This window comes from Perna viridis, chromosome 13 (genome assembly GCF_037379345.1).
Source record: "Perna viridis isolate PV_CMFRI_1.1 ecotype Kerala chromosome 13, ASM3737934v1, whole genome shotgun sequence".
NCBI lineage: Eukaryota > Metazoa > Mollusca > Bivalvia > Mytilida > Mytilidae > Perna > Perna viridis.
The window spans coordinates 19,359,485-19,385,896 of NC_142457.1; the positions used below are offsets into that span (position 1 = coordinate 19,359,485).

At 32.2% G+C, this 26,412-nt stretch overlaps 1 protein-coding gene across 31 annotated transcripts in view; it reads left to right on the forward strand.

Moving 5' to 3' along the window:
- LOC148599847 (tensin-3-like) overlaps nt 1–26,412 on the forward strand; it is a 130,894-nt gene that overhangs the window by 47,906 nt on the left and 56,576 nt on the right. For all 31 annotated transcript variants that reach the window (XM_088558731.1, XM_088558734.1, XM_088558736.1 and 28 more), the window contains exons 2-8: nt 13,192–13,233; nt 19,138–19,182; nt 20,298–20,430; nt 20,955–21,100; nt 21,447–21,637; nt 21,898–21,981; nt 24,513–24,686. In XM_088558731.1, the coding sequence (XP_088414857.1) occupies nt 13,192–13,233; nt 19,138–19,182; nt 20,298–20,430; nt 20,955–21,100; nt 21,447–21,637; nt 21,898–21,981; nt 24,513–24,686 (815 nt within the window). The remainder of the gene's footprint in view (nt 1–13,191; nt 13,234–19,137; nt 19,183–20,297; nt 20,431–20,954; nt 21,101–21,446; nt 21,638–21,897; nt 21,982–24,512; nt 24,687–26,412) is intronic.

Below are 26,412 nucleotides of genomic sequence, written 5' to 3' on the forward strand. Positions count from 1 at the left end.
GGTTATTAAAGCATGTCTATGGGAATTAAAAAAAAAATGAAATGGAAGTTCCTTAGAACTGTTGGAGGGGGGTGAGTGTTCATAAGATAACAGAAATACAAGTTCTAACTAAATGGACACTGAAACATTAAAAAAAAAAGGTTTTGCACATTTTAAAATTTAGAATTGGGAATCAGAAGGAGGGGGAGTGTAATGCTAAGAATTCTTGAGTGTATATTTTTATTTAATGGTGTATAAAGGTAATAATGAAATTATACTTCTTTGGGGAGTTTAAGAGGGCAGGGGAGTGTAATATAATCAAATCTTTCTTCACAGTGCATATGAATTGAATTCAAGCAAGCTCGAACCAATCTAAAAATACCTTTCTTTTTCTCCATAGAGGAAATAACTAATTAGAAAATTTTGCAATGATGTGGCTCAAATATCTAATTTTATGTTATTTATAAATCTTAATTGATGTATTATGTAATAAAAAACAGATTAAGCAGGTTTTGACATGGAATGATTGCAGAAAGGACCACATTTGATTAATGTGCATTTGGCAGAAAAAAGTGAATTGATTGGATTTTGGCAAGTATAACTTGTATTAATTAAAGTAATGCATTCTTTGTTATTTTGTGTTCTTCGTCAACATTTAATCCAGGCAATCCTGTAAGACTAACTCTCTGATTTTGATGAAATTTTGTATGGAGGTTAGATATCATAAGTACTTGATCATGTCACTTTATCAATTGAAGAAGTGCATTCTGAGTGGTTTTGGTCTCAGTCATATGATAAAGGAACAGCCATTCTATAAGACTTACTTCCCTTGATTTGACTGAAATTTTGTATGATACTTACATTTGTAGTTAAATATGATATGTTCTGGTAACAGGACCATTTAATTAAACAAATTTTACGGGAGTTGATAAACTTAATCATTTTTGTGAATTTGAAGTTTCATCATTGGTAGATGGGCTAATGGTAACATATATAGGAATTTTGTGGCTTACCTTTGATATCAGATTTTACTATCTATATTCAGGGAAAACTAGATAGGCTGTAGAATGACCCTAAGTTGACCTTGAAAATACCACTACACATGACCTTTTAACCTCCATCTTACAAGTCTATTTAATGACCATGTTTTCTTTATTTTTTCTCTTTTTCAAAGTTTTGCTTATTTTTAGTCGGCGTCTAGACTTAACATTTCACCCAGTGTTTGATTACAAGATTTGTTTTTCCCTCTCTCTTTTCTGTTTCATTTTTGTTTATATTTCCTTGGCTTGGGTTGAACTAACATTGTGAGAAAATTCAATGTTGAGTTCCATTAATTGATATTTTAAGTGGTGGTGTGAAAAATTATTGAAAATTACAAGTACATGAAGTTTGGTTGGTCTTTATTTACCAATTACCCAAAGCAAATATGACAGGAAATTAAAAGGACCTGGTACTCTAATACTGTAGTTAGGTCCCAAAATAGAAAGAAAAGTTTTCATCTATTTTTTCATAGCTTTTAAAAGCTAATGATGAAAAAAAAATAATTTCAGTCTTGATAGTTTTTAAGTCGTTTTTGTCAATTTTAGTTCATATACACTTGATGTAGTTGGAAAATGAAAAAAATGTACCCACAGTATTTAGGATCAAAAATGATCTTTGTAAACATGCTCCTTCAGTAATTGAAATTTTATTGATTAGATTCAAGTTATGATCAAAGAGCTAGTTTCAGATACTTACCTCTGAAGTTCAGTATGATTACTTACAAAAATATATCATCAGTTAAAATATAAAAGATAGAATATTTTTTTGATAACATATCTTTTACACGTATAAATAATGATTTTACAAACTGCAAACAACGATTAGTTTTTCACACCCGGAAAGTCAACAAAACGAGTGTTAGATAATATTTCAAATTATGGGTATGTTGTGTTTAAACAGAGATTTTCATGGATGAAATTAATTTTTTTTTTTTGGAGAAATACGGAAAAATGTATATCATTGTGAATAAGGTAAGCATCATTCAATAGTATAATTATATTTAAAGATCGTGGTATGGAACGGAGACGTTTGGTAAAATCATTGTTTCTTTTAAAATCACATGCAGGTTTTAGGTCAAGAGAGCATTTTCTAAACCCCTCTCACAACCATAATAAGCTTAAGTTTGGTACTGTGAAAGATGGGATTTGTTTCTATGAGTTGAATTGATATTATTTTAAAATAGATAAATATGCAGTGTATGAAGTACTGTAATCATAATAACTTTCCCGGTTGCTAATTTCATGGATTCTGTCACAGGACCATATTCACTGGTATCAACTTAAATGGTTTTGAAAAATTCAGTGAACTAGTGCAATTAAGTTCTTGCGTAGAATGTCTAACTAGTGCAAAGATGGGTCTGTTCCATTGGTGAATCATTCTGGTCCTAAAATGCTTCAAATATCTGCCATTAGACTATAATCAGACCATCACGGTTTTGAAGGATTTCTGTATTGAAAATCCATTTTGCCAGATTTAATTTTATGCTTATTTGTCCAGTGCAAAAGAAAACCAAAACAAAAACTACCTGCATATTGCCATTATAGTCCATATTTTGTTATTTCTTCCATTTTCTTGCAAATTTCATACCTGATACATATCAGAAAAAAAATTATCAAAGGTCGTCATTATAACACCCATATAATGAAAACATTAGTCCAAATTGCGTGACAATCTGTCGTAAACTATTTTTAAATATCTATCTGATAATGTCAGTATCAACACGTTATTTTTTACCGACTAATTGAACACCCATTTATTGAGTAACATACATTTCATGCTTGAATTTCCGTCAAAAGGTTGGATTTTCATAATGTTAATTATCTAATATTTCAGTGTATATAGTTAATACAGCCTATTTTAACGTTTCAATTGTAAATAATAATAATGTTGAATTTATAAGATGTTATGTGATGAAATGCCAATACACTATATTTAAGTGTTTTATGTCAACTTCAAAGCAGCAGATTTTTTATGTAAAAGTGGAATTAGATCTTTTACAAAGAAGCCGGATTGCACTTGGCTGATATTAATTTGAATAATTTGTCAATTTAGGTCAATATCAGGTAAATAGAGGTTTAGAGAGGTGGTTATGATACACCAGGGTCAGCTGCAGCCAGTCCTATGTTGTAAAGGTTTCCTTCTTCATTGAAGACCCATGGGTGGCCTTGAGCAGACATTTTTCGTTGTGGTGGGGTTGTCTCTTTGACATATCTGTATTCACAATATTCATTCTGGTTATAAATTTGATCCAATATAAAGCAACTTTTAAGTAGCTGTCTTTATAAGAATCATGCAAAATGTGATACACCCCAAAAAAGGCTACATATTTTTATTTTTGTTTTATGGGTCTATTTTATGAAATGTATAATTATTCTTCAAATCTGCTGCTCTTAGGAGATAATCAACATTGAAAATGCAGTAGATTCTATATAAAAACTTAGTGTTAATTTCTGTTTACTATGGCAATTCAAACAAAATATCAAAAATAAAAATATGTAGACTTTTTACTTATGAATCACATTTTGCATGATTCTTAGCTGGAGCGCTACTTAATAAGTTTTTGGATTATTCTTGGTTCAGGTTGTACTTTAGTTGAAAAGAAATGCTTTCTTCCCTGTTTGGGGGTGAACTCAATAACCTGTGCATCCATAAATTACTGAAAATATATTATTTTTCGTGATGTGCTTATTTTCACTATTTTGGCAGTGGAAAGAATACAACGAAAAATAGTATCCTGTAAAATAATTTTTAACACTATATAAGGCTGATCACTTTTTTTGAATCGTTGAAAATTGATGCCTGTGAATATGTTCACTTGACAGAATCCATGAAAATTTGCAGGCATGAAAATAAATACATTTACAGTAATTTTGATTTATTCAACATGTCACAGATTTCCTTTCTTCGTTTGTCTAAACAGGACTTGACTTTTTATGAACAACTTGGTGAGTGTTCCTAGAAAAGCAGAGGATGCTTAACCTACCGGTACACCTGGTCCATGCTCCCAGTGTTTAATGGAATCCAAGTTGCTCATTTGCTTTTTTTTACTTTGTGTGATTTTAGTTACTTTATTTTCTTTGTTGTGTATGTCTGTTTTCCATGTCTGGTCTTTGTCGCTGGATTACATTCTTTTGATTACCGCTATATTCTTGGTTCCCTTGATTGTTCTTTGACTGATTTCAATCAGGACTGTGTGAAAAATGTTCAGGGTAATAAGTTCCTGTTTTTTTCACTAGTGTTATTACTTCAAAATGGATCAGAAATTTAGATTGATTGATTGATTGTTGGGGTTTAATGCCTGAGCAGCAATATTTCAGCTATATTCAGGCGATCAGAAATTTAGATGTTTGGGTTGAGTTACTATCAGTTCTGTTTATATGATCTCTATATCTAAATTTCAAATTGAATTTCAGAAAATTTGTCACCCTTTATGTATTTGTGAATCGACATTCCCCCTTTTTTAGTGGAAACCGTATACGCTGATATACTAACAATATAGCTATTAGTATGCATATCGCTTGGGCACACAATCACCTTTAGAATTTTCAGGGTGTACGAATTTAAATAGCTTTACCATGTATGTTGATATCGTAATGGCCGAGTAATCTTCAAGGTTGCTTACCGTTCGTGTTGGCCAGTTAGTGCATATATTGTCACACACGAAAATTTAAGGACGTTTTTTCATTCATGAAAATTGACAGGTAAATATGATACGTTTTGTTTACTAAATGTTTCACATAAAATTTTTATTTTGACAATATTTTTTTGATAAAGTGTGGGTTCAGAAAGAGTTTCTTTTTTGTTCACCTATTTGAAGAATAATATAGGCTTATGTGATCAGATTATGATGGATTTTGAAAATGAGTTTTCAAATTAGGTTGTTATTTAATTTGGAAAAATCTTGTTTATATTTGGAATATTTTTGATTTGTAAAAAGTTCTGGGTCATAAATCAATTACTTTTCCATGTATTACCATAAATGTCAAAATAGGGTGAGTTCAAAAATACTCTACAGTGACCTAGGACACTGAGAAAGATTAAAAATGTTACTTCAGCTTATTATCTATTAAATTGTGCAAGTCATGTGGGAATATAAACTTCTGTATTGTCATTAAAAAGACTAATTTATCGTTTGGAGTACCCTCCATGTCTTTCAAATTCGTGAGAAAATGGTGAATATTGCAACAATTTAGCAAGAAGGGATCTTGTTATGCAACCCATAACACACTCTAGTAAACATCCATTCATAATACTTCATGATTCAAGTGGTCTCATTTTAACATACTGATTCACACAACCCATGTTAAAAAGACGAGTCTTTCATCAATACCGAAGGTTGAAACATTAACTTGAATATAAACTTGATTAAAAGGGCGAACCCTCCTGTAAGGTACAATAGTGTCTTTTAACTGTATTTTTAGAATAGACGGATTTTATTCTATGAAGTCTTTTAACATTTTAATTTCTTGTACAAATATCTGTTCATTGACAAACTACAATTTGTTTTTAAACACCAAATTTGTTTTCTTTGATGGCTTGTTTGCATTGCGGGATATAGTGAAATGTGGACATTTAGAATTTTGATAAACAAGTTTTTTTTTTCCAGTTTAGATAAAAGAGTTGTCAGTCATGAATAATAAATGGGTTAGCCAATAAGATTGATTCATCAATATGTTTGATAAGCATATATCAGTTGTATGGAGTTTGCATGAAAAAAAATAAAAAACAGAATTAGAATTTATTAGGGACAAATTTTGTTTAGATAAATAAAAAAAAGTTTACAGAACACACATTTAAGGTTTTTCACTATTCATAACAACATTATAAAGCCAGTTTATAACACAACAAAATGATATCCGTCAACATTCTTGACTATTTAACTACATATAATATAATATAATACAAATGTATAATATAATATAATATAATATAATGTTATAATGATAATTAAATATGACATACCTCATTTCCAGTTTAATAAATGTTACCACAATTTATATCAACTCTATTCTCAGGATCTTTGCACTGTGACTGAAATCAATCCTTTGTCTTTACTGTTCAAAATTTCTACTACATTGATGTGTGTCAATTTAACATTGACCATATCAAAATTCCAATCCTTAACATTGCTCCATATTTTACAACATTCCCAATTCCTCTCGCCTACATCAAGTTACTGAAGTGTGAAGCAACTCTTACCTGGGAAAACAGATTACACTTTTGATTATCAAAACGGATTTTATCTTAGCATTTCATCTTCAAAACATCTTCTATCAATTGGTAGAAAATTGAAGATGTATTTCGGCTTCATGTGACATTAATGTAGCCATACAGGCCAGTTTTTTTCGTTGTGATATATTTGGATTATTTTATGTAGTTTCGGACTTATACTTTCATTGTTAACGTGGTTGTCTGTGAAAAGGAGAATTTACATTTTCATTCTGGAATACATTAAGGAGTTAATTTGCATAAATTACATGTGTCTATTGGATAATAAGTGTGTAGTATTTTGTGTGTATAATAAGTAAGTTTACTAGTAAAACTTCATTGAATATTTGGCTGGGTTTAAAGATGGAGGCTGAAGCTGAACGCAATCAATTCTTCAAAGCATCTTTTGTAAAGTATTTTGCCTCGCCCCTGTTTTGACTCAATTTGAATGTTAGCTATTTATGATATAACGCTTATTGAAGTCTACCCCTTTAAAAAAAATTGGGAAAGTCTTTAAGTTCAATCTGTACATCATTGAATAGTTGCTACTTTTAAGCTACCCTCACTCGGTAGTTCCAAAAACTTCTTATTTTTGAATGTTTGACATCGTTTGAATCTTGCTATTGGAGTGGACATTTTTTGGTGCATGATAGCCCTTTGCCCATTAATTTTTAAGGTTTTACATTATTCTATTTATATTAGCCCAAGTACCTTTTGAAAAAATTCTTAAATCTTGGTATTCACCTTATTTGATCCTTTGGGCAAATGTTTTGCCTCCTAAGGCAAATATATTGCCTTTCCTGAAGATATCTGCCTCTTTGGGCAAGTTTTCCCCTGTTTTTCATCGATCATCCAAAGTCTTACATCAGCGGTTTACTTGATTGAACATGTCGTTACATTTCATATGAGCTAAATAAGTACATAGCAACATATGGGAGAAAGAAAGTATTCAATAGTGGTATATACGATAGGATGGGGTTTGAAAAGGTTTTGTTTTAGTGTTATAAGTTGGCCTAAAAATTTTAAATGGTTTCCGTTGCTGGCAGTTTTTACAAGTGGGATGCAGAGAGTCCAGTAGAATTATTTGTCTTCATATGAAGGATAGTTCTTTTTTTTTTTTCAGAGTAACCAGTCTCTGCATGTTCCCTAGAATTACTTTTGCTTTTCCATCACTTTTAAGTGGTTTGAGACATTTTAGAGTAATAAGGGGGGCAATGTGTTTATCTAGATTTACCTGTTCCTGATGTTCATTCTATTTTGCTTCTTTATTGCTGAAATTTGCCTCAAGTTTTTTAAAAAAAAATGTTCATGTGTTAATTTTGGTAACTTTTTTTCCTTAATTTCTATTTCTGAGGATTTCTATTGGTGGAAAACAAAAAGTTTGTTTTTCATAGGCAAAAAAGGGTGAGTCGACAAAAGCAAAAAGTTTGCTGTAAAGTGACTTTGATTATGTGACATAGATAATATAGTCATTGTCTTGTACTGATGTTGCTAAATTCTCAAACTTAGTTAGTTGCCAAATTTTCCATATTCCCATCTTTTTTTCAGTGCTTAGCTATCAATACTGTGTGTGTGGGTTTTATAAAAGAGAAATTTCTTTATATTAGCGTTGCCAAGATGCTGAATTCAAATAAGTGAAATATTTGGTTGCTCAAAATCTTGAGAGTAAAATTATAAACATGTTTTTGATGAAGAGATTTATTTAGCATGAACAGGATAGGTTAAGTGTGACAACCATTGCTCTTTCATGTCTTATAGTGTCTGTCTGTCTGTCCGTCTGTCTGTTGGAATAGCTTGAACAGTGAGATAGTGTGTCATCTGCTGATTTGTTTTTTTTGTACATGTAGTTTCTTACATAATATTCTCTCTTATAACAACACAATATTGAAAAAGTTGCTATGGTGCTTGATTCAGTATATCAGTCGGCAAGTTTTTCCTTATCAATTACTACTCTTCATGTTTTGGATTATCTTTTGTTTAGATATTCAATGTTGGGATATGTAAAGTGAAAACATTGAATATTTGGCATTGTGGAATCATAAAGCCTGTCTATCTATCTATCTGTCTGTCTGTCTTGATGTCTCTCAGTCTTTCATTCCCTTTCATCAAGTCTTTCAGTCCCTTCATCTAGTCTTTCAGTCCCTTTCATCTGTATTGCCACACAATCTTGTATCATCTTTCAACTTGCAAGTGCCATTGCGTACCTATAGGGATTATTAACACATACCACTTTATATATTGTCTATTAGTGTCTAAAAAATGAATATTTTTTAACCATTTCCCTTTCAGGAATATTGCACATTTTACAATGAGAGGAAATTGCCCTTGTCAATGCACCATATTGTGTTCATTGAATATCGTAATACCATAATACCATTGGATTCAGGTCAACAACTTTTTTCCTACTGCTCTTCAACGAATCTTTACATAGAGGTTTAACAATATGTATTATTTTGGGTGTTATGTATACTTTACTATAGAGGAAGTTATAACTAATGAGTTGGAACAATATGGTAGGCATTTTTTCTGTTTTTTTTTGCCTTGTGCCTTGTAGGTGGTGATACAGAAATGCAGTGTTTTCTGTACTGCTTTTTTCATTTATGAGGTGGGGGAGGGAGCATATCTTTTGTTTTCAAACTTTCAGAAATGTGTAAGGTTAGTGAGGGTAATTGAATGGTAGGTCTTAAAAGTTTCTTGAAGAGGGAAATGTCAGTGTATTCTTGGCTAGTTCTTTTTAGATAGGAAAGGGGGGGTGTATATTTAAAGTGTTCCTTCTTTCAGAAATGTGTACGGCATGGTAAAGGTGTTTAAATGTAAGTCTGTAAAATTCTTCGTTTGTAGAGAACAGTGTATTGTGTGCTGCTTTTATCTAGAATTTTTAATTTTACTATAAAGGATGTCTTTACCCAGAATATTAAAAATACAAGAAAGGAGAACTGTGAAATTTGTTTATTTTATCTCCTCAACTTTCTGTAGAGTTAAAGACAGTTAATACTACAATGTAACCAACCTAAACCAAACCCTGAATTACCTAGAAATGTTCCAACTTATGACCGAAGCCCACCATGCCCCCGCCTGAATCAGCCCCTGACAGAATATTCTGTTTGTGAGTGAGTCAGTTTTTTATTTATTTTCTCAGTTGATATTTCTACTTAGAATTACTGTCTTGTCCCACCCATTTCTAATCATTACAATTTACAAGGGATATTTTTAAACTTTTGAAGTACTGACAGTCCAAAAAGGTCAACCCTGTACCATTTTTTTCCACTTACTTAAGCCCTTCAAGGACATTACTCGTCAAAATAATTTCCCCTGTTACAATAGTAACATGTTTATCTATTGACGAACCTCTCTATATATTATTGAATTTTTCTCACTTCACCATTGTTCAAACCGACTCTTCTATATTATATATCGATCTTACGGCATTTTGATCACATTTTTATCGAGAAATTGATTATGCAACTAAGGCAGTTTGATATGTGTGATGTTTTTAGTGAATTAGATGTATCACCTTTAGTGGGACAAATTTAATTAAGGAGGGGGTAGTGTTACAATGGGGGTTGGATCTGTTATAATGAGTTCCTGTTAGTACTAAATTGGTTCATATTTTTACGACTTCTTTTTATTACATTACAGGCATGGTTTTCTTCTTCCTTTTGAAACATTGTTTCCAACGTCCAAACTCTTGCCTTTATATTGCTATTTGTGTTATATGGACTTTCCTTCTTTTGACTTTTTAAGTCCTTGAACCGATCCGCGCAATGATTTGACAGATCGATGACTGTTGACTGATTGATCGCTGACCGTTCAATGACCGATAACTGGTGACCAATTTTATCACAGTTGCGATCATTGGTTTAATGGATCAGTTTGACGGATTGATGACTGACTTGAAACTGATCAGTGACCGATGACCGATCGCGATTTTTGTTGCACGGATCAGTTCAGGTACTGTATACCCACCACACAAAGTGGCAAGGTATTATGTGAAAGTTGTGTGTCTGGCCGTCCGTCTGTCTGACTATCTATTCAGTATATTACTCAACAGATCTATTGAAGGCATATCTGAATTTTTTGAAGATACAAGAATTCAATTTTAAGCTTATTTCGTGTTTAACAATTTATTATTTTATTCTTGGTATCTTAGTGCTAGTTTTGAACTTCTCCACTTTTCAATTCTTCATATTTTCTATTGTGAAATTTTTTCATTGTCTTTTTGGGTAATAATGAAAAAGCTATCATTATTTTTGTAATACAGTAAAACCTTTATAAATTGAATCCCTCATAGAATTCAAAGTTGTTTTGGTGTACATATGTAAATTTACCCTGACCTACCTTTGCCTGAAGAAATTCCTTACAAGGACAATACATACATTATTTTGCATTTTCAAGGGCAGCAGACAATTTGCTAAAAGGGTTTCAAAACATTTGAATGTAATGTGTTATCATTTTAAAGTTTATGAATACCACTGGGCATTTATACATAAAAGGTTGAAAATAATGTTATCTGAGCCTAGGCCAATATGATATTTTTTGTATGAAAACATCTGGATATTGCCGGAGGCCTATACCACCTTGGAATATGATAACCTGTCAAATTACATGTATGATGGGCACTTCTACACATCTCTTTATAGGAACATGACATGGTAATTATGGAAATTATTTTTTGTCTTCCTTTTAACCCTCCAATACTGTTCATAAAATGGTTTAAGGCTTCATCACATTGAAATTTTATTATGCTTATGAAAGACATCTCATTTGAAAAAGAGATTCGTAATAGAAGTCCCAATGAACTTTTTCATCCTGCAGCTAATTATGCTAATTATAGAGAATTGGAAATATTTTCAATATGGTTTTGGTTTCATATTCATTTAAACAAAATCTCAGTTCAAACAATATCCATTCCATTGGACAAAATCATAAATTAAGAGTACATAGAATAATTTCCCTTCATAATTTATAAAATATTTATCTTATTATGATAATTGAATATAAGGAAGTGTAGATTTCAGGATATTTGTACTTTTAGGTTATATAACTAGAATCTAATTTGACTCTTCACAAAATTTTAATTGGACATTTAAAAATTGAGAAGTAGGGGAACATTACATGCCAGTTCAGTCTGTGACATTGGGTTTTGTGCTAAATTGAAAGGCAAATTTTAAGTTTCTACTACTAAAACTTGGGTATGTCATAATAATATATTTTATTGTTAGGCCAGGTTCCCCTTCCGTTGGTTTTTTGTGATTTTGACTATGTAAATTTACAATCTAATGCAGCATTTGTCGCAGCTTCCAATGTCATTGGATTACATGGTATGCTTACCCTACCAGTGCACCTGGTCCATACTCCCATTTTTTAGTGGAGTCTGAGTTGCTCATTTACTTTTGTTACTTTTTATGTATTATTTTAGTTGCTTTATGTTCTTTGTTGTGTTTGTCTGTTTGCCATTTCTGGTCTTTGTCCCTGGATTTGATTTCCGCTAGAATCTTGGTTCACTTGATTACTTTTTCAGGATATCAATTCGATGATTATCAGTGCAATATTGTGATCCTTGTTGAGAGATTTTTTGAACAAATTTAAGGCCATTTTCATAGATTTATTCATGATCTCTCAAATAAATGTTTACTGGTTGACTGCTGATGTGTGGCCTGAGTTAACTCAATTTGCAACCGACAAATCAATGATTGAAAACCAAATCTTCTAATACAAAACAGTTATCTGCTAATTGACTATCAGGACTTGAATACTTGTAACTGGGGAAAAAAAAATGTCTAGTCTGCTTCACTTACAGTGGCTTATTGAAATATGCTTTATTAAGTATGATAACACGGCACATGGTGGGAATACTTGCATAAAGTTTCAGGTCTGTTGCACATGGCCAAATTTTGCTTACTATTCAAAAAGGCAAAATTTACATAATTTTTTTTTCAGCATATGAAATGTGTTATTATTAAATGGCTGCAATTTGCATGAATTTCAATGTAGTTTTTGAAGTAGGAATCGACTATCAGTTGAAAAGTAATGTTTTCTTTGTGCAGTCAACTTGAAAGTTGGTAAACTTGAACTGAAACCTGTGTAGGATTCGCAGATTGTACAGATAATGTATTTTTCTGCATATGATTGATCTATTTTAAAAGGAAATAGGTTTAAAAGTGAAATAGGTTTGCAATTTTTTGTGCACTCTTTACCTTTGAAATTTAAGATGAGGTGGGATGCAAACATTAGAAGTGTAATGATGGCGCTATGAGCTGTTCTTGACTTATTTACATGGTCTTTTTGGGATTAAAGATACAATCACAGAAACATGTGCATACATGTTTTAAGTGAACAAAGATAGTCCTTGCTTTGACATTTTTATGTTATAAATAGGGGTGTTTAAAATCTAGTTTTAACAGTTCATTTCTGTAAGAATCAGGCAGTGGGTGAAAGCACACTGTGTTAACAATGGATTTTTGACATGCATGTTATAGATCATTTTGATAGTGTAATTTGACTATTTGCACCATCAGAATCAAGGAAAACAGAAAAGATTTTCCACATCATGCTGGACCATCGAGTTACAATTTCATTGAAATGCACAGAGAATGAACATTTCAAGGGCAGATAACTCTATCAAAACTCTCATTTATCTTTGATTCTATTGAAAAATTTCTGAGCAAAGCCAGTGATGCAGAGATTGAATAATGGTCTTTCAAATAGAGAAAGTATCCTTGAGTGATATTACATTGTCAGATCAGTGGGATATTGACATGCATGTTTCTGAATTTTTTCTATTTTGCCTGATTCTTATAAAGGTTTTATTTTTATCTAATAGGGTCTTCTTGTTAGTGTTGGCAATGTACATGGATGTGAAATGTAACCTTTATCAGAATTTCCATCTAAACTTTTTAAGTTAAATTTCAGTGATGTTGAATTATTGATTTACAAATTAATTATTTTTTTTATTTTTTTCAGGTGATGACATCTTGTGTCCCACAAATTAATAGTCATGATGTGGTAAGTACTGGTTTTGAATTAAGAATCACAAATGTAACCACTACTTTGATGGTCGTGATCTTGAGTAGGAAGAGGTGGGGGTGCTACCACGAGACCACTAAAGGCAGTCTTATGGTAGCATTCTGTTCTTGAGTTAGGGAGGTCATTGTTGGGGAGAGGTGGGGCTGTCCCATAGAAGCATGCTGTTCTTGAGTTAGGGAGATCGTTGGTGGGATTCCTTGTCAAAGTCAAGTCAAAGACTTTGGGACAGGTAGTCACACTTCTCTGAACAACAGGCACCATATCAGAGAAAGAGGGATGTATAGATGGCGTGGAGTTTTAAATGATACATCAAAATGGGATGAAATGCTTATCCCTGTGGGCTGTTACTTCTGTGAGCTGTTGGCCTATCATTGACTCAGTGTGTCAGACAGGTTCAAAGTGAGGCTGTCCCATTAATAGAACATTCTCATCCCGAATTGCTTAAAATATCTGCCATAGGAGATTCAGTTTAATGTACTTCATAATATTTTACTGCAGTGTAATAGCCAGATATTTTTTTTCAATGTGTGCCTGAGTTTTAGTTGAAAATGTGTACTATGAAGAAAGATTAGATTTACCCCTTTAGAGCCTCAGTAGTGTCTTCCTGGATGTCTTTTGACCCCCTACAATGAACATTTAACCTTTCTTTACTATAACTGTCAATTTTATACACAAATAATAATTTTCTTGTCCAATTTTTACCCTAAAATTATACTAAAATCATGATCTAAAACAGGTTTATGGCAACCATATGTATTGGTGTTAGTTATTTTGGGTTTAGAAAACATAATTAAATTGTCACCTTTTGATGGAAATTGAAGTCATTTGAACAGGTGTTTTTTTCTAGAGGAGTGGGTATAGGTAGGCTGATTTTTTGGCCATTGATATCAGGTAAAATTCCAAGTATTTGTCGCTGATCAGATCTGAGACTTTAAGGTTTATTAGCCTTTTAACGACAAAGTTTTTCTATTAAAAATCTTAGTTTTAGCCAATAAGAGTCATTGAAAACAAGGGCCACTTTCATTCTCTGAGCACTTAATTTCTATCCATTGGGTTACAAGTCAATTTAGATCCCAACAAGGATGTTTACATTACTGTTTTTGGGGGCCAAGTTTGACTCTTATGGTATCTATTCTTTTAAGATTATTATAGGACACCTGACCTTTAACCCTGAAATAGGAGTTACAAAGAGGTGGTATTAAAAAGAATTATATATTTTTTACAAATATTTTTTTTTATGGAAAATAGCTAAAAGAATTTTTGAACTCCCAAGTTGAAACAAAATCTTTTCTATTTTCAAGGGGTTTTTCTGCAGTAGGATTGTATACTATATCAAGCTATTATTGTTTCTGGGGTTAAAATTTTACAGCTATTATGTTTTGGGTCCATAAGCCATAAAAGTTGATTTGTAGATATTCATGGGCACATGACATTTCTGAAGCTGAAAAATCTAAGAAATACACACATATTTGACCATCCACTAACATTTGAAATGTCAGTAAATTGACAGTTGAGTGATGCTTGCATTGTGCGGAACCCTTTAATTGGATTGTCTCCCACTGCTTACAATATGTGATAAATGTTTTGCTTCATGCACATCTATATTTGAAGTCCTTCATGTAAAGTTTCATTGAAATCCAAGAAAAGGTCATTTCCAAAATTTCTTCCATCAAAGTGATAGTAAAAAGTTTCATTGAAGAAGTAATTAGAGATGTTAATAAAATATAAAGGACAGATGGACAGACAAGCTCATTCAAATATTCCTTGGTACACCCCCACTACAGTATTTATGGCAATATACAGTGACCTTGAACCACATAAGTGACAATCTTCAATCTAAACATGACTTTGTCATCATGACACTTAAAAAGTATTGTCTCATCTCACCTAGTACTCTGAATGTCAAAGGTCACTCAGAACAATCTGTCTGTCTCAGGCAGTGATTTTATTGGCCATTAATTATTTTATGATTTATATATTGTCTGTCCATTTATCATAGAATTACTTTGTTACTAAGGAATGCAGCTTTTGCATTAGTCAGTATACAAGTGTTACCATTTGAAAGAGTAATCAAGTGAAGCAAGATTCTAGCAGAAATAAAAAAAATGTAATCCAGGGACAAAGACCAGACATGGAAAACAGACAAACACAACAAAGAACATAAAGTAACTAAAATCATACATACAAAGTAACAAAAGTAAATGAGCAACTGGGACTCCACTAAAAACTGGGAATATGGACCAGATGCACCAGTAGGGTAAGTGTATGGAATGATGGTTGCACTTATGGCTACTGAGAAAGAGGTTGTGTTGTAGAGTTAAACCCCTCTTCCTAGATTTTTTTTTATCTATTTTCCCCTTCCCTTTCCACGGACATAAAGAAGTTTCTGAATATAGTCTGATTTTGTGGGAAAACGGTTTTAATAAATCTAGAAATGGACTTTGCGGTGTTTGTTTAAATAAAGATAAAAATAGTGCATTATTTACATTTGCACTTTAATTTATTTCTACTGTTTTATGTCTTTCTTTTATGGCTTTAATATCACCAAATAGAAGAACATCAGTCAAATTATGTATTCATGTGGTTAACTTTATTCGAAGACTTCTTTGGTGGTCATTTCCTGCAATAAAGTGACAAAAATGACAGCTCTGTTGTTATTGGCTACTTACAGGCCATGTTAAGTAGCTCATTTTTTTTATAAAACAAAAAGTCATTATAGCTGTCAAACCTTGACTATCCTTGTGTTAGTGTGGTAGTTCTTATAGACTTCCCCTTCCCAAAAATGGTCTAAAATCAAATGTGGGGAAATAGGGATCACCTTGTCTCCAAAACCATTCTATGACTTAATGTCAAACTTTTTATGAAGATATGGCATTTTATATTTTATGTTTATGGAGGAAGATGATTATAGCTATATATATATATATATAGAGGGTGCTAATTTTTGCATATTTTAATGGACTGTCTTAAAATGCCAAAATGAATTCTGCAAAATGTTTACACTGCACCACTTAGCATCTGCAAAAATTAGAAATGCCAAATTTTTTTTGTATGCACTTCCCTCAAAATCACCAAATTTAACACCTGCCAAAGTAACGAGCCATATGGTAATTCATCTTATAGGTTATAATCATGAAAGAGAATTAAGGGTATCACTCATGACTTAACTAATAGTTTTAGTTAATGTCCTTACCATTAAATAGTAAAGAAACATACAAAGGGGAAAGAGTTACAGTGAAGACCAAAACAAATTTTAAATTATTTCTCTGTCCGTATTTCAGTGGTGGTCAATTTGAATGTCATCGCCCACTTTAGACTTTGTCAAATTGGTCCTAATATAAACGCTTACATAGATTATTTGAAAAGAAATAAAATTTAAAATTTTGCTGTCTAACCACTCCACGTTGGTGGTCATTTTAGTTGGAACGACAGTGATCTGAATGTCAATATAATCATCGTCCACTTGAGGAACGTGTCAAGTAGGTCCCCATTTCCTCACTCAAATAGATTATTGAAGAATTGATCAATTTTATAACCTTATTTATTGATGTATATTACAAGGTGTTAAAAATGTTTGTCTTGTTAAGGCTATGATAACCATAAAGACAAGAGTTTCAATGACCCAGAATTGTCATATTTTGATAAATTTATAATGGTCCTCACTAAGGGTGTGAGAAATTGCAGTGATGAAATTCTGAAACTTTACAAGTTTTGACTTCAAAGAAGCAAAATTTAGCAAATAAATAATTTTTTTGTAAAACTTTTTTCATTACTATTGTTGTTAACATTTCATGCAGGAGATTCCTATTGAAACTGCCTCATGGGGAAAATTTCTGCAGTAAAAATAAAATTTTCACATGAAAATGTTTTCACAGAAAATATGGCAATTTGAACCAAAAATCTCCCACAAATCTTATATTTGTATATGTGGGTGATTCCAAACCTTTCATTCACTTACCTAATGTGGGAAGGTTAACTTCACTACTTTTTCCTGGAAAAGGCAAATAATTCACTCTTAAAAAATTATGAACTAAATCTTTAAGTTTAATAATAAATTCAGTTTCAAGTTGAAGTGAATTGTGAGGAAAAATGTTTTTTTTCCATTAAACTTTTGCCATAGGACATTAAACCATAATGAATCAATCAATCTATTGAACTTTGAGCACATGATTATAGTGATAAGAGGTATTCTAGCATGTTAGAAGAAAATTTGAAGGCACATCATACAAGCATTAACATCTTATTTTGAAACTTTCTAAGGTTAATTGATAGACTAGAGTAGGGTGCTTTTAAATCAATTTTAAAATTGTCTCTAGCGATCATTACATTTGTAAGTACTATTTGTATTTGATGAACCTAATGTTTACTTCCTTTGGCCTTGATCTAAAATTATCTGTACAACAATTCAATCAAATATTCAGTTCTTTTGGCCTCACTCTAATTTTGTTCAGTCTCAATTCTATCAAATATTTAGTTCCTTTGGCCTCATTCTAATTTTGTCCAGTCTCAATTCAATCAAATATTTAGATCTGTTGGCCTCTATGTAATATTATCTGTAGAATTTTTTCAAATCTTGATTCAATCATTACATTCTTTCCTAACTATTGTTTATCCAGCTATTTTAAGTGTTGGTATTCTGCCCTGTATTTGGCTATGAGTGGGAAGTGAAAATCGATTACATATTATTAATAACTTGATAAGAATGCCTATTACATGTTCGTAAACATGTAGTTTACTATGAAATACCTTGGCGAACAGGTTGTACTCACCGCTGATTAAGTGGTGGGATTAAATGGAATATTTGTCTTTCACTTTTATCAAATTTGGAGTTAGCGAAATTTTACCGTAGTTTGACGTAACTATGAGTATTTCAGTGTAAACTGTCAAATTTATTCTTGATTTGGACAAGTAATTGGACAGCCCATTTCCAAACTCTTGCTGCAATTTACAGAAAACTTAGAAATATTGAAAACAGTTGTACTTGAGCAAATTTGTTTGACACTTTTTAATGAGGCTAAGGAAAAGGGTTTGAAGTTTTATGGAAGAAAACAAACCATTACATGTCTTTTTCAACTTGGATAAGGTACATGAAAAAAATAGGTCATAAATCACATTTCTCACTTTCAAAAAATAGTTTTAACCAAGCAGACATGGACTTAGAGATTTTAAATAAAAGAGGGGCGTGAGTGCAAAGTATAGCAGCAAACTGTCAAACTGTCAAACTATCAAAGCAATTAAATAAAAGTGGGGTTGTATGGTTATGTGCTTTGGAATTTTTCATGTGCTGTCCAGAAGTTTGCTTGATATTAGACCCCAACTCAACAAGTGTGCAATGTTTTGGAGTCAACTTGTCTGCCTATATATCCAAATTGTGTTGCAATTATCTAGACTTCCAATGATTTAAATTTATATACATGTGACTTTCAGTGATTTTGATGTCTGTCCACCATTAACGTCCAATATCCTATATGACTTAGGGTATACATAGCATGATAATGCATGTATTTTCATGTTTTTTTACGGTATACATAGCATGATAATGCATGTATTTTCATGTTTTTTACGGTATACATAGCATGATAATGCATGTATTTTCATGTTTTAAGCAGATTGATGAATTGATTTTGGTTTTAGTCTTATGGCTGGTAATTCATGCATTTTAGGATGAGAAAATTTGACCAATGGAAAAGACCATGCTCTGTACTAGTTAGAAGCATGGCAGAGTTACCTCACCTTGTTTTCTGTTCATTTTTTGCTTGGCTTTCTAAATTGAGGATGGTAAACAAATTCTTCTGTCAATAATCTTGTTCTGAACTTAGTCAGACATAGTAATTACTTGAACTTTTTGCACTTGGTTTAACCTTGACCTTTTTCTATTTTTAGAAACATGAGACAGTAAACAGATACCAATATTCAACATCCAGAGATGTAAGTTAATTAGATAAAAACAAGCAGTGTGGAAACAATATACAGTGGAGCCTGTTTAAACAGAACACTGGATAATCCAAAAACCTGTCCTAATTAGACACTTATAAAAGTCTCTTTATAACAGTTTAAATGTGTTTTGAACCTCGGTAAACTGAACATGCATCTAAACCAAACCAATTCTTAAGAAGCACTCCAGCTACAAATCATGTAACATGTAATTCATGGGTAAAAAGCCTACATGTTTTTATTTTTGATATTTTGTTTGAATAGCCATAGTAACATCCAGTTCTTCATATAACCTGTGTTCTTAGGAGAAAAAAAATTATATAGATTGCACTATAGATTTCAAAATTAAGGGAGGTAACCTATTTTAGTTGATGATTGTTTTGTGTTTCTTGATATCAATTCAATTTTGTTACTTTTTATTTTCGTGCCCAACACTCTGTCTATACTGTGTCTTCCGTAATGAAGAAACATGCTCATGGAGATTTAATTTCGCCATTTTTCTTGTTCGTGAAATTAGCAAAAAAATATTCATTTTGGATATGAGTTGATATCCTTTCTGATAGTTAAGGAGGTAGACCTAGGGTAAGGGACATAACTCTTGAAATCAGTGATATGTTTGTATCATATTCAATTTCACCAAAGCCTCTCAAGCTTTTGTTTGAAGCAGAATAAAATCAATCCAAGTTAATTAGATGCTTATATTAGATGGATGTAAAATGCTGCATACAAACGTTCCAATGATTTTTAAGAGTTGTGTCCCTTACCCTAGGTCTACCTCCTTAAAGAGGCTCCTAATCTTTATCCAAATACAGAAAGTAGGTGTCAGAGTGCTCCCTGATTTTGGAGCCAAGCTTTTCTGAAGAAAAGACCCACAATAGTTCCTGTCAAAAATCATCTTTGACCATTTAAGCATTGTTATTGGTCAGTATTGTAGTGATATTGTAGGACAAATGGTACATTTAAGCAATGTTATTGGTCAGTTTTGTGGTGATATTGTAGGATGAATGGTACATTTAAGCAATGTTATTGGTCAGTATTGTGGTGATATTGTAGGATGAAAGGTACATTGTAAATTTCCATGTGTTTTGATTTGTCTTTCACCTTTCCAGCAATTCTCTGGCACTCCTGGAATGTCATCATCCTCAACACTGAGAAACATGATCACCAGGGCCCAAGATCACCATGGCAACAGGGAGGACGACCTTGTCCTTGACCTTGTCTACATCACGGAAAGGATTATCTGTAAGTTGCAAAAACCATAGACAATTTTCTATGCTTTAATTTAGAACATTTTGATGTATGAATATTTTACCGTGCAACTCATTAAAAAAACTAAAATTATTACCATGGATAAAAAATGTATGTTACTTCTGAAGTTTAATTATACTGATGTGAAAGAGTTATATCACCTGGCAGTTTTAATTGTGAAACAGTTTATGAAATTACTTGTGGCCTAACCTAATAGTAGTTAGGAAAACTAGATATGTGAAAAATGCTGAATATTGCAAAGAAACTCTAGAGTAATAAAAAAAATAATAAATAGTATAAAGGTATTAATCCCTGGATTTGAAGAATTCCAATATCTATGGTCATTGGTGATGAAGACCAACTAAAAAAATTAAAATAGAAAAAGTAATTTTAGATATCAAAATTTTGTCTAGCAGTTTGTTTGTTGTTGCCTACAATCAAACATAATTTTGTTTTTGCAAAAATTAAGGGGCCTGTTTTATCTCTTGGTGTACTTGAACCTTTTCTGTCTTTTTCAGCTATGTCCTTTCCCTCTGATGGCCATGAGACAACTTACCAGTATAACTTAAATGAAGTGATGAACATGCTTAAACAGAAGCATGGAGATAACTGTATGGTAATCAATGTCTCAGAACAGAGACCTGACCTACAGAAAGTTACACAGGTAAGGGAGATAACTGTTTGATAATCAATATCTTGGAACAGAGAAATGGAGATATAAATAATTGTGTTTATTTGACTATCAATCTGTCCACAGGAAAACTTACGATTCAATACAAATTTGAAATTTTTCTATGCCATGGTGAACCAACATTAACTGTATGAAATGCAACAGTTTGCTCAGCAAAAATTTTAAATTTGACAGTAGCTTCACCAAAGGACTGGGAAAGCTGTTGAAATATGAATGGTAGAATTGATATATAGCCGATATGATAGGGAAAAGATAAGCATACAGTTTTTGTTACGGGTAGTTCTTTTATCCCTACTTTACATTAATTTTCATGCTTCAGAGAGTAGTGGATTATGGATGGCCTGCTCACCTAGCTCCACCACTTGAGAGACTGTGTAACATTTGTAAATCAATGGATTCCTGGCTGAACTCTGACCCCAATCATGTTGCTGTGGTTCACTGCAAAGGAGGTCAAGATAGAATTGCCATGGTGATAGCAGCTTTTATGCATTATTGCAATATTTGTGCAAGGTATGTACATTTCTTTTATTGATTTTATTTTCATGAAAAGGATAAAAATCAACTTGAACAAAAAATGAAGAAGAACAAAAATTTAACATTCTAATCCAAAACATTCTATTTATTATTGAAAAAACGAAAACTGCATATTAATAAAAAAGCATTAAGACTTTTGTCATTTTTTTCTTATGAAAGTGATATTGTAATAGTTGTCACTGTGTTTGTGGTCAAAGGGAGATAATTTTGATTCACCAATATTTTTTTCTATCTAGCTCTGACCAAGCTATGGACAGATTTGCCATGAAAAGATTTTATGATGATAAACTCGGTGGTGCTTTAAGGCCTTCACAAGAGAGGTGAGATTCTATTACTGATATGACCAAATAACACTTTACACTTTAGATTTGATTCGTAGTACAGATGATAAGTTTACCAACAGTTTCTTATTCATTAGGATTGGTAACCCACAAGCAGAGGGTTTGCTAGAATTTTTTTTCAGTTTCTTTATTACTCTTTAATTATTAAAAAACAAGTTCCTAAAAATACATGATAACTCTATTTAAGTTTATTGCATGAATTTTGTTTGTCTGTGTTTTTTATTTGTTAAGTATAGTTAAGACCTTTTCAACTCAATATCAATAAGGCAAAAAAGCAGAGCATTTTATCCATGTAAATTTTTGTTCTAAATGCTAAATGAAGATGAGAATGTCTGTTTTAAATTTTGCAAGATATTAAAAAGTCTGTCATGTTAAAATTGAAGTCCAAGTTTTAGCTATTGCAAACTTGCAAGTGTTATTGTATTGAACCATAGTTTTCAAAAATACTTGGTATTTATACATTTGCTAATAAGTAGTCTTACGAATTAAACATAAAGGGACTGATTTTGCAGTTGTTTACATTTTTTAGGTTTCTGTCAAATACACATTTTTGAGCATACAAAAAAATGTATGTCCTTATTAGACTTTTCAGTTTATTTGAAAAAAACATGTTATCATTATGTTACAATGAATTATTTACTTTTACTTCTGGCCCCATGCAGGTCCGGGAGTTAAAAGAATAGGCTTGTAGCAGCACTAAGCTTGTCGTAAAAGGTGACTAAATAGTGCTCAGAACCCTAGCCGGGGGCTAGGGCGCTCTGCCCACAGAGCAACTGAGATGTGTGCCCCAGGTGGTGGAATGGGGTACCCCTGGCGTGTTACATGCTGGGGTTGTCAGGCTATAATACGGAAAATCTGACTGCAAACCATAATGGTGCACAGTGTTGGGAAAGATGCCATGTTCCTCGCACGTTAAAGAACCCTGCTGTGGTATTCTCCCGGAGTAGGAACCATAGGGCTCCGCCACAGGAGGCTAATTTTCCCGACCATACCCACCTCTCCCTATTTCCAGTGGCAATCAAAATTTGTCGACCCCATTGTCCTTGTGTCCCATCCCTTTTTCATTTCATCGTCATTTTATGTTCTTTTTATCATCAATTTCATGTTCATCGTCAGAATATAGCTGAAATATTGCTGCTCGGACGTTAAACAAACAAACAAACTTTTACTTCTGTTGTCAGGGCCTTTCAGAGCTTACTTAAAAGTGTGTTTACACTTGTTGCAGACCTTTTAATGATTTCTGGAAGTGTTAACTATAGGCTGGTGTATTTGTTGCATTTTGCCATGTCTGTTCCTTTTTCTATGTATAACCAGTACACAGACAAATGTGCCACACATGAGAATCATATGGTTTGCATCATATGATTATCATTTAAATCGAGCACCACATGATAATCATATGTTTCGGTTTACATATAATAATTGCATGATTATCATATGATAATCATATGTTTTTTTTTTTCACAAACATATGAAAGTCATGTTTTCATGCCAAAATTAACATATGAGAATCATATAATAATCATATGAATATCATATGTTAAATATCATATGATTGTCATATGATTACCATATGATTATCGTATGTGGCACATTTGCATGTGTAATTTATAAAGAACCAAGTTGGTACTAATTTTCACAGGTATCTGTCCACTGTGAAAAGTTGCCAAAAAATTGATACACCATGAAATACATTTTTTTCACAGTATCAAAAGTACATTTTAACAAAATGCTAATGATCATAGAATAAGTCTTCAAATAGAAAAGTACTTTTACCTTTGTATATTTTTAGTATACAAAACTTAAGGGTTATTTATGTAAAACTTATCTCAATTATTCTAAAGTCTCAATAACAAAGTCCAATTGTTATCAAAGTAATGACCGAAATATAAACTTAAGAAAACGCATTAAATGTCTTGCCAAGAGAAACGGTAACACTGCCAAACTACCTCGCTGTAATAATGTTTGTATTTACGCATTTTGTGATATCAGTCACAATTAATTAATGTAAAGAGCTACGAAAGTGCAGTGTTGTTTTGGTACGCTTTATATAGAACAAGGGAACTTGAGAGTCTTTGATCTTGTGGTATCAAAAAATTAAATCAATTTCATTTTAAATCCTTCTCTGTATTTTATCGCAGGTGGTTGGTTTTGCTTTTTGTATAGGGTTTGTCTCCCTTTTTATTTTCGACCAGAAATTTCTACTGTTGAAATTATTTAAAACTGAAGACTGATTTGTATTTAGTACTAATCCTTTGCTTTCTCATTCTCATGAATTCACATGATCACTTGACGAGACCTACAAGCCCAATTATCAATTAAGAAAATTCATTTTTCTGTCAGTATTTGATACCCCAGTTCCCCAGCAATTTAATTTACCATATGATAAAAAACCACGCAGTACAGTGGTTTTTTATCATATGGTAAATTAAATTGCTGGGGAATTCGGGTATCTACTAGTGAGATTTGCAGTTTTTAATGTTTTAATTTTAATTTTTTTTCCATTTCAGATATGTACAGTATTTTGCAGGATTACTCTCTGGAAAGATTAAAATTAACAGTAACCCTTTATACTTACATCATCTCGTAATCCATGGTGTCCCTAACTATGATGCCAAAGGAGGGTGTCAGCCATTTATCAGAGTTTACCAGGGAATGCAAGCCATCTTTACTTCAGGAGTATAGTAAGTATTTACTCAACCCTTGGGCTATTCATTCATATCAATAGTAAAACAGAGAGTACAATTACTCGGCCTGTATATGGTATAGCCACTCTTGATGTACAGGATTTTAAGTTGGGGGGAATGTACAAAATACTGTTTAAAATATTTAGACCTATGATGTCAGAAGAATAGATGTTTCATGATTACATTTCATTTCATTTTAATGGGACGAGGGACATCTATGACACCCATCCCGATTTTAATTGATCAACACCAACTATATTTGGTGTTAGTAGTGCTTTTGAAGATTTAAGTAGCACTCAAGCTAAGGATCATGCAAAATGTGATTCATAGGTAAAAAGCCTACTTATTTTTATTTTTGATATTTTGTTTGAAATGTCATAGTAAACAGAAATCAACATGTGGTTTTTCATATAACCACTGCTCTTAGGAGATAAAAATTATATAGAATGCACTGTAGATTTCAAAATTAAGGGAGATAACTCTGTAAATGATGCTGAAATACAATAGAATCTACTGGATTTTTAATGTTGATTATCTCATAAGAGCAGGCAGATTTGAACGAATAATTACACATTTCATAGTATAGACCCATAAAACAACTTAATTACAAAAATAAAAATATGTAGCCTTTTTTTTTTGGTGTATCACATTTTTCAGATTTTGCATGATTCTTACAAAGACAACTACTTAAATTGAGGATTAAGGAGAGACTGGGTCTGACCCCTCTCCATTTAAATCAACACCTTAAACTTGTTCACTCGCTATATTTGGGGATGGTAGATTCAAATAAATGATCAATTTATAAAGTATGCAGGTTTTAATGTCTGGTAATTCATTGACTGGGTGTTATTATATATATATTTCCAACCACAATTACATGATAAATTGTCATTGGTATGCATGTGGGGGCATCAATTGAAGCCTACATTAATTAGCCTGCATCATAGTCTTTTATCATCAGTAGCCAAGCTTTTGATTGACCCTGACTTAAGGGTTATTGAAATGTTTGTCAGCTGTGCTGATTCATCTTATCTCCCCTCCTACACAGAAAATTCCTGATGGTGGTTTTTTTAAGGGGTGCTCACATGGGGTTTTGCGAATGTGCACACTATGCAATTCCTTGAAGTTAATGCCTAAAAATAAGTAAAGTGCATTGAGTACAGTTTGCTTTGATGTCTATTGCCCTAAGACCATCAAATTTTTGCTGTGCCAGTGCTTAGAGCTATTCCTTTGACAGAGTAATTAAAAGGTCCTGTCTCAATAGTTTTACAAATTTTTCTAAATGCATGTAAAATCTGCATTTGCAGATAAAAAAATTTTAAAAATCTACCATAGTAGACCATTAAGAATGAACTTGCAGTTTCATATGCTAACAGTCTTATTGCAAATGAAATGGCAGTTTTTCAATGTTCTTTTATTTTATATTTGTTTCTATTGCTAAGCAAGAGAGATATTCTTTCAATTAAAATACCCCCCCCCCCCATCATCAAAGAGGGCTGGAAGTTTTACTTTTACATGCTATTTAATCCCTCTATATAAATATATATGCTTACTTCGGGTAGGAGGGTCCTTTTTGAAAATAAAAAAAACTTTAAATGTCTAAGTGTTATTTGAACCTGTGACAAAAACAAATTAATAAAAGTAATATAATACAGCTGAAGCTGACTCTTGAGGACCTCAAAACATCCATCTTCTTTTATCTTAGTCAGATGCAGTGGATGAA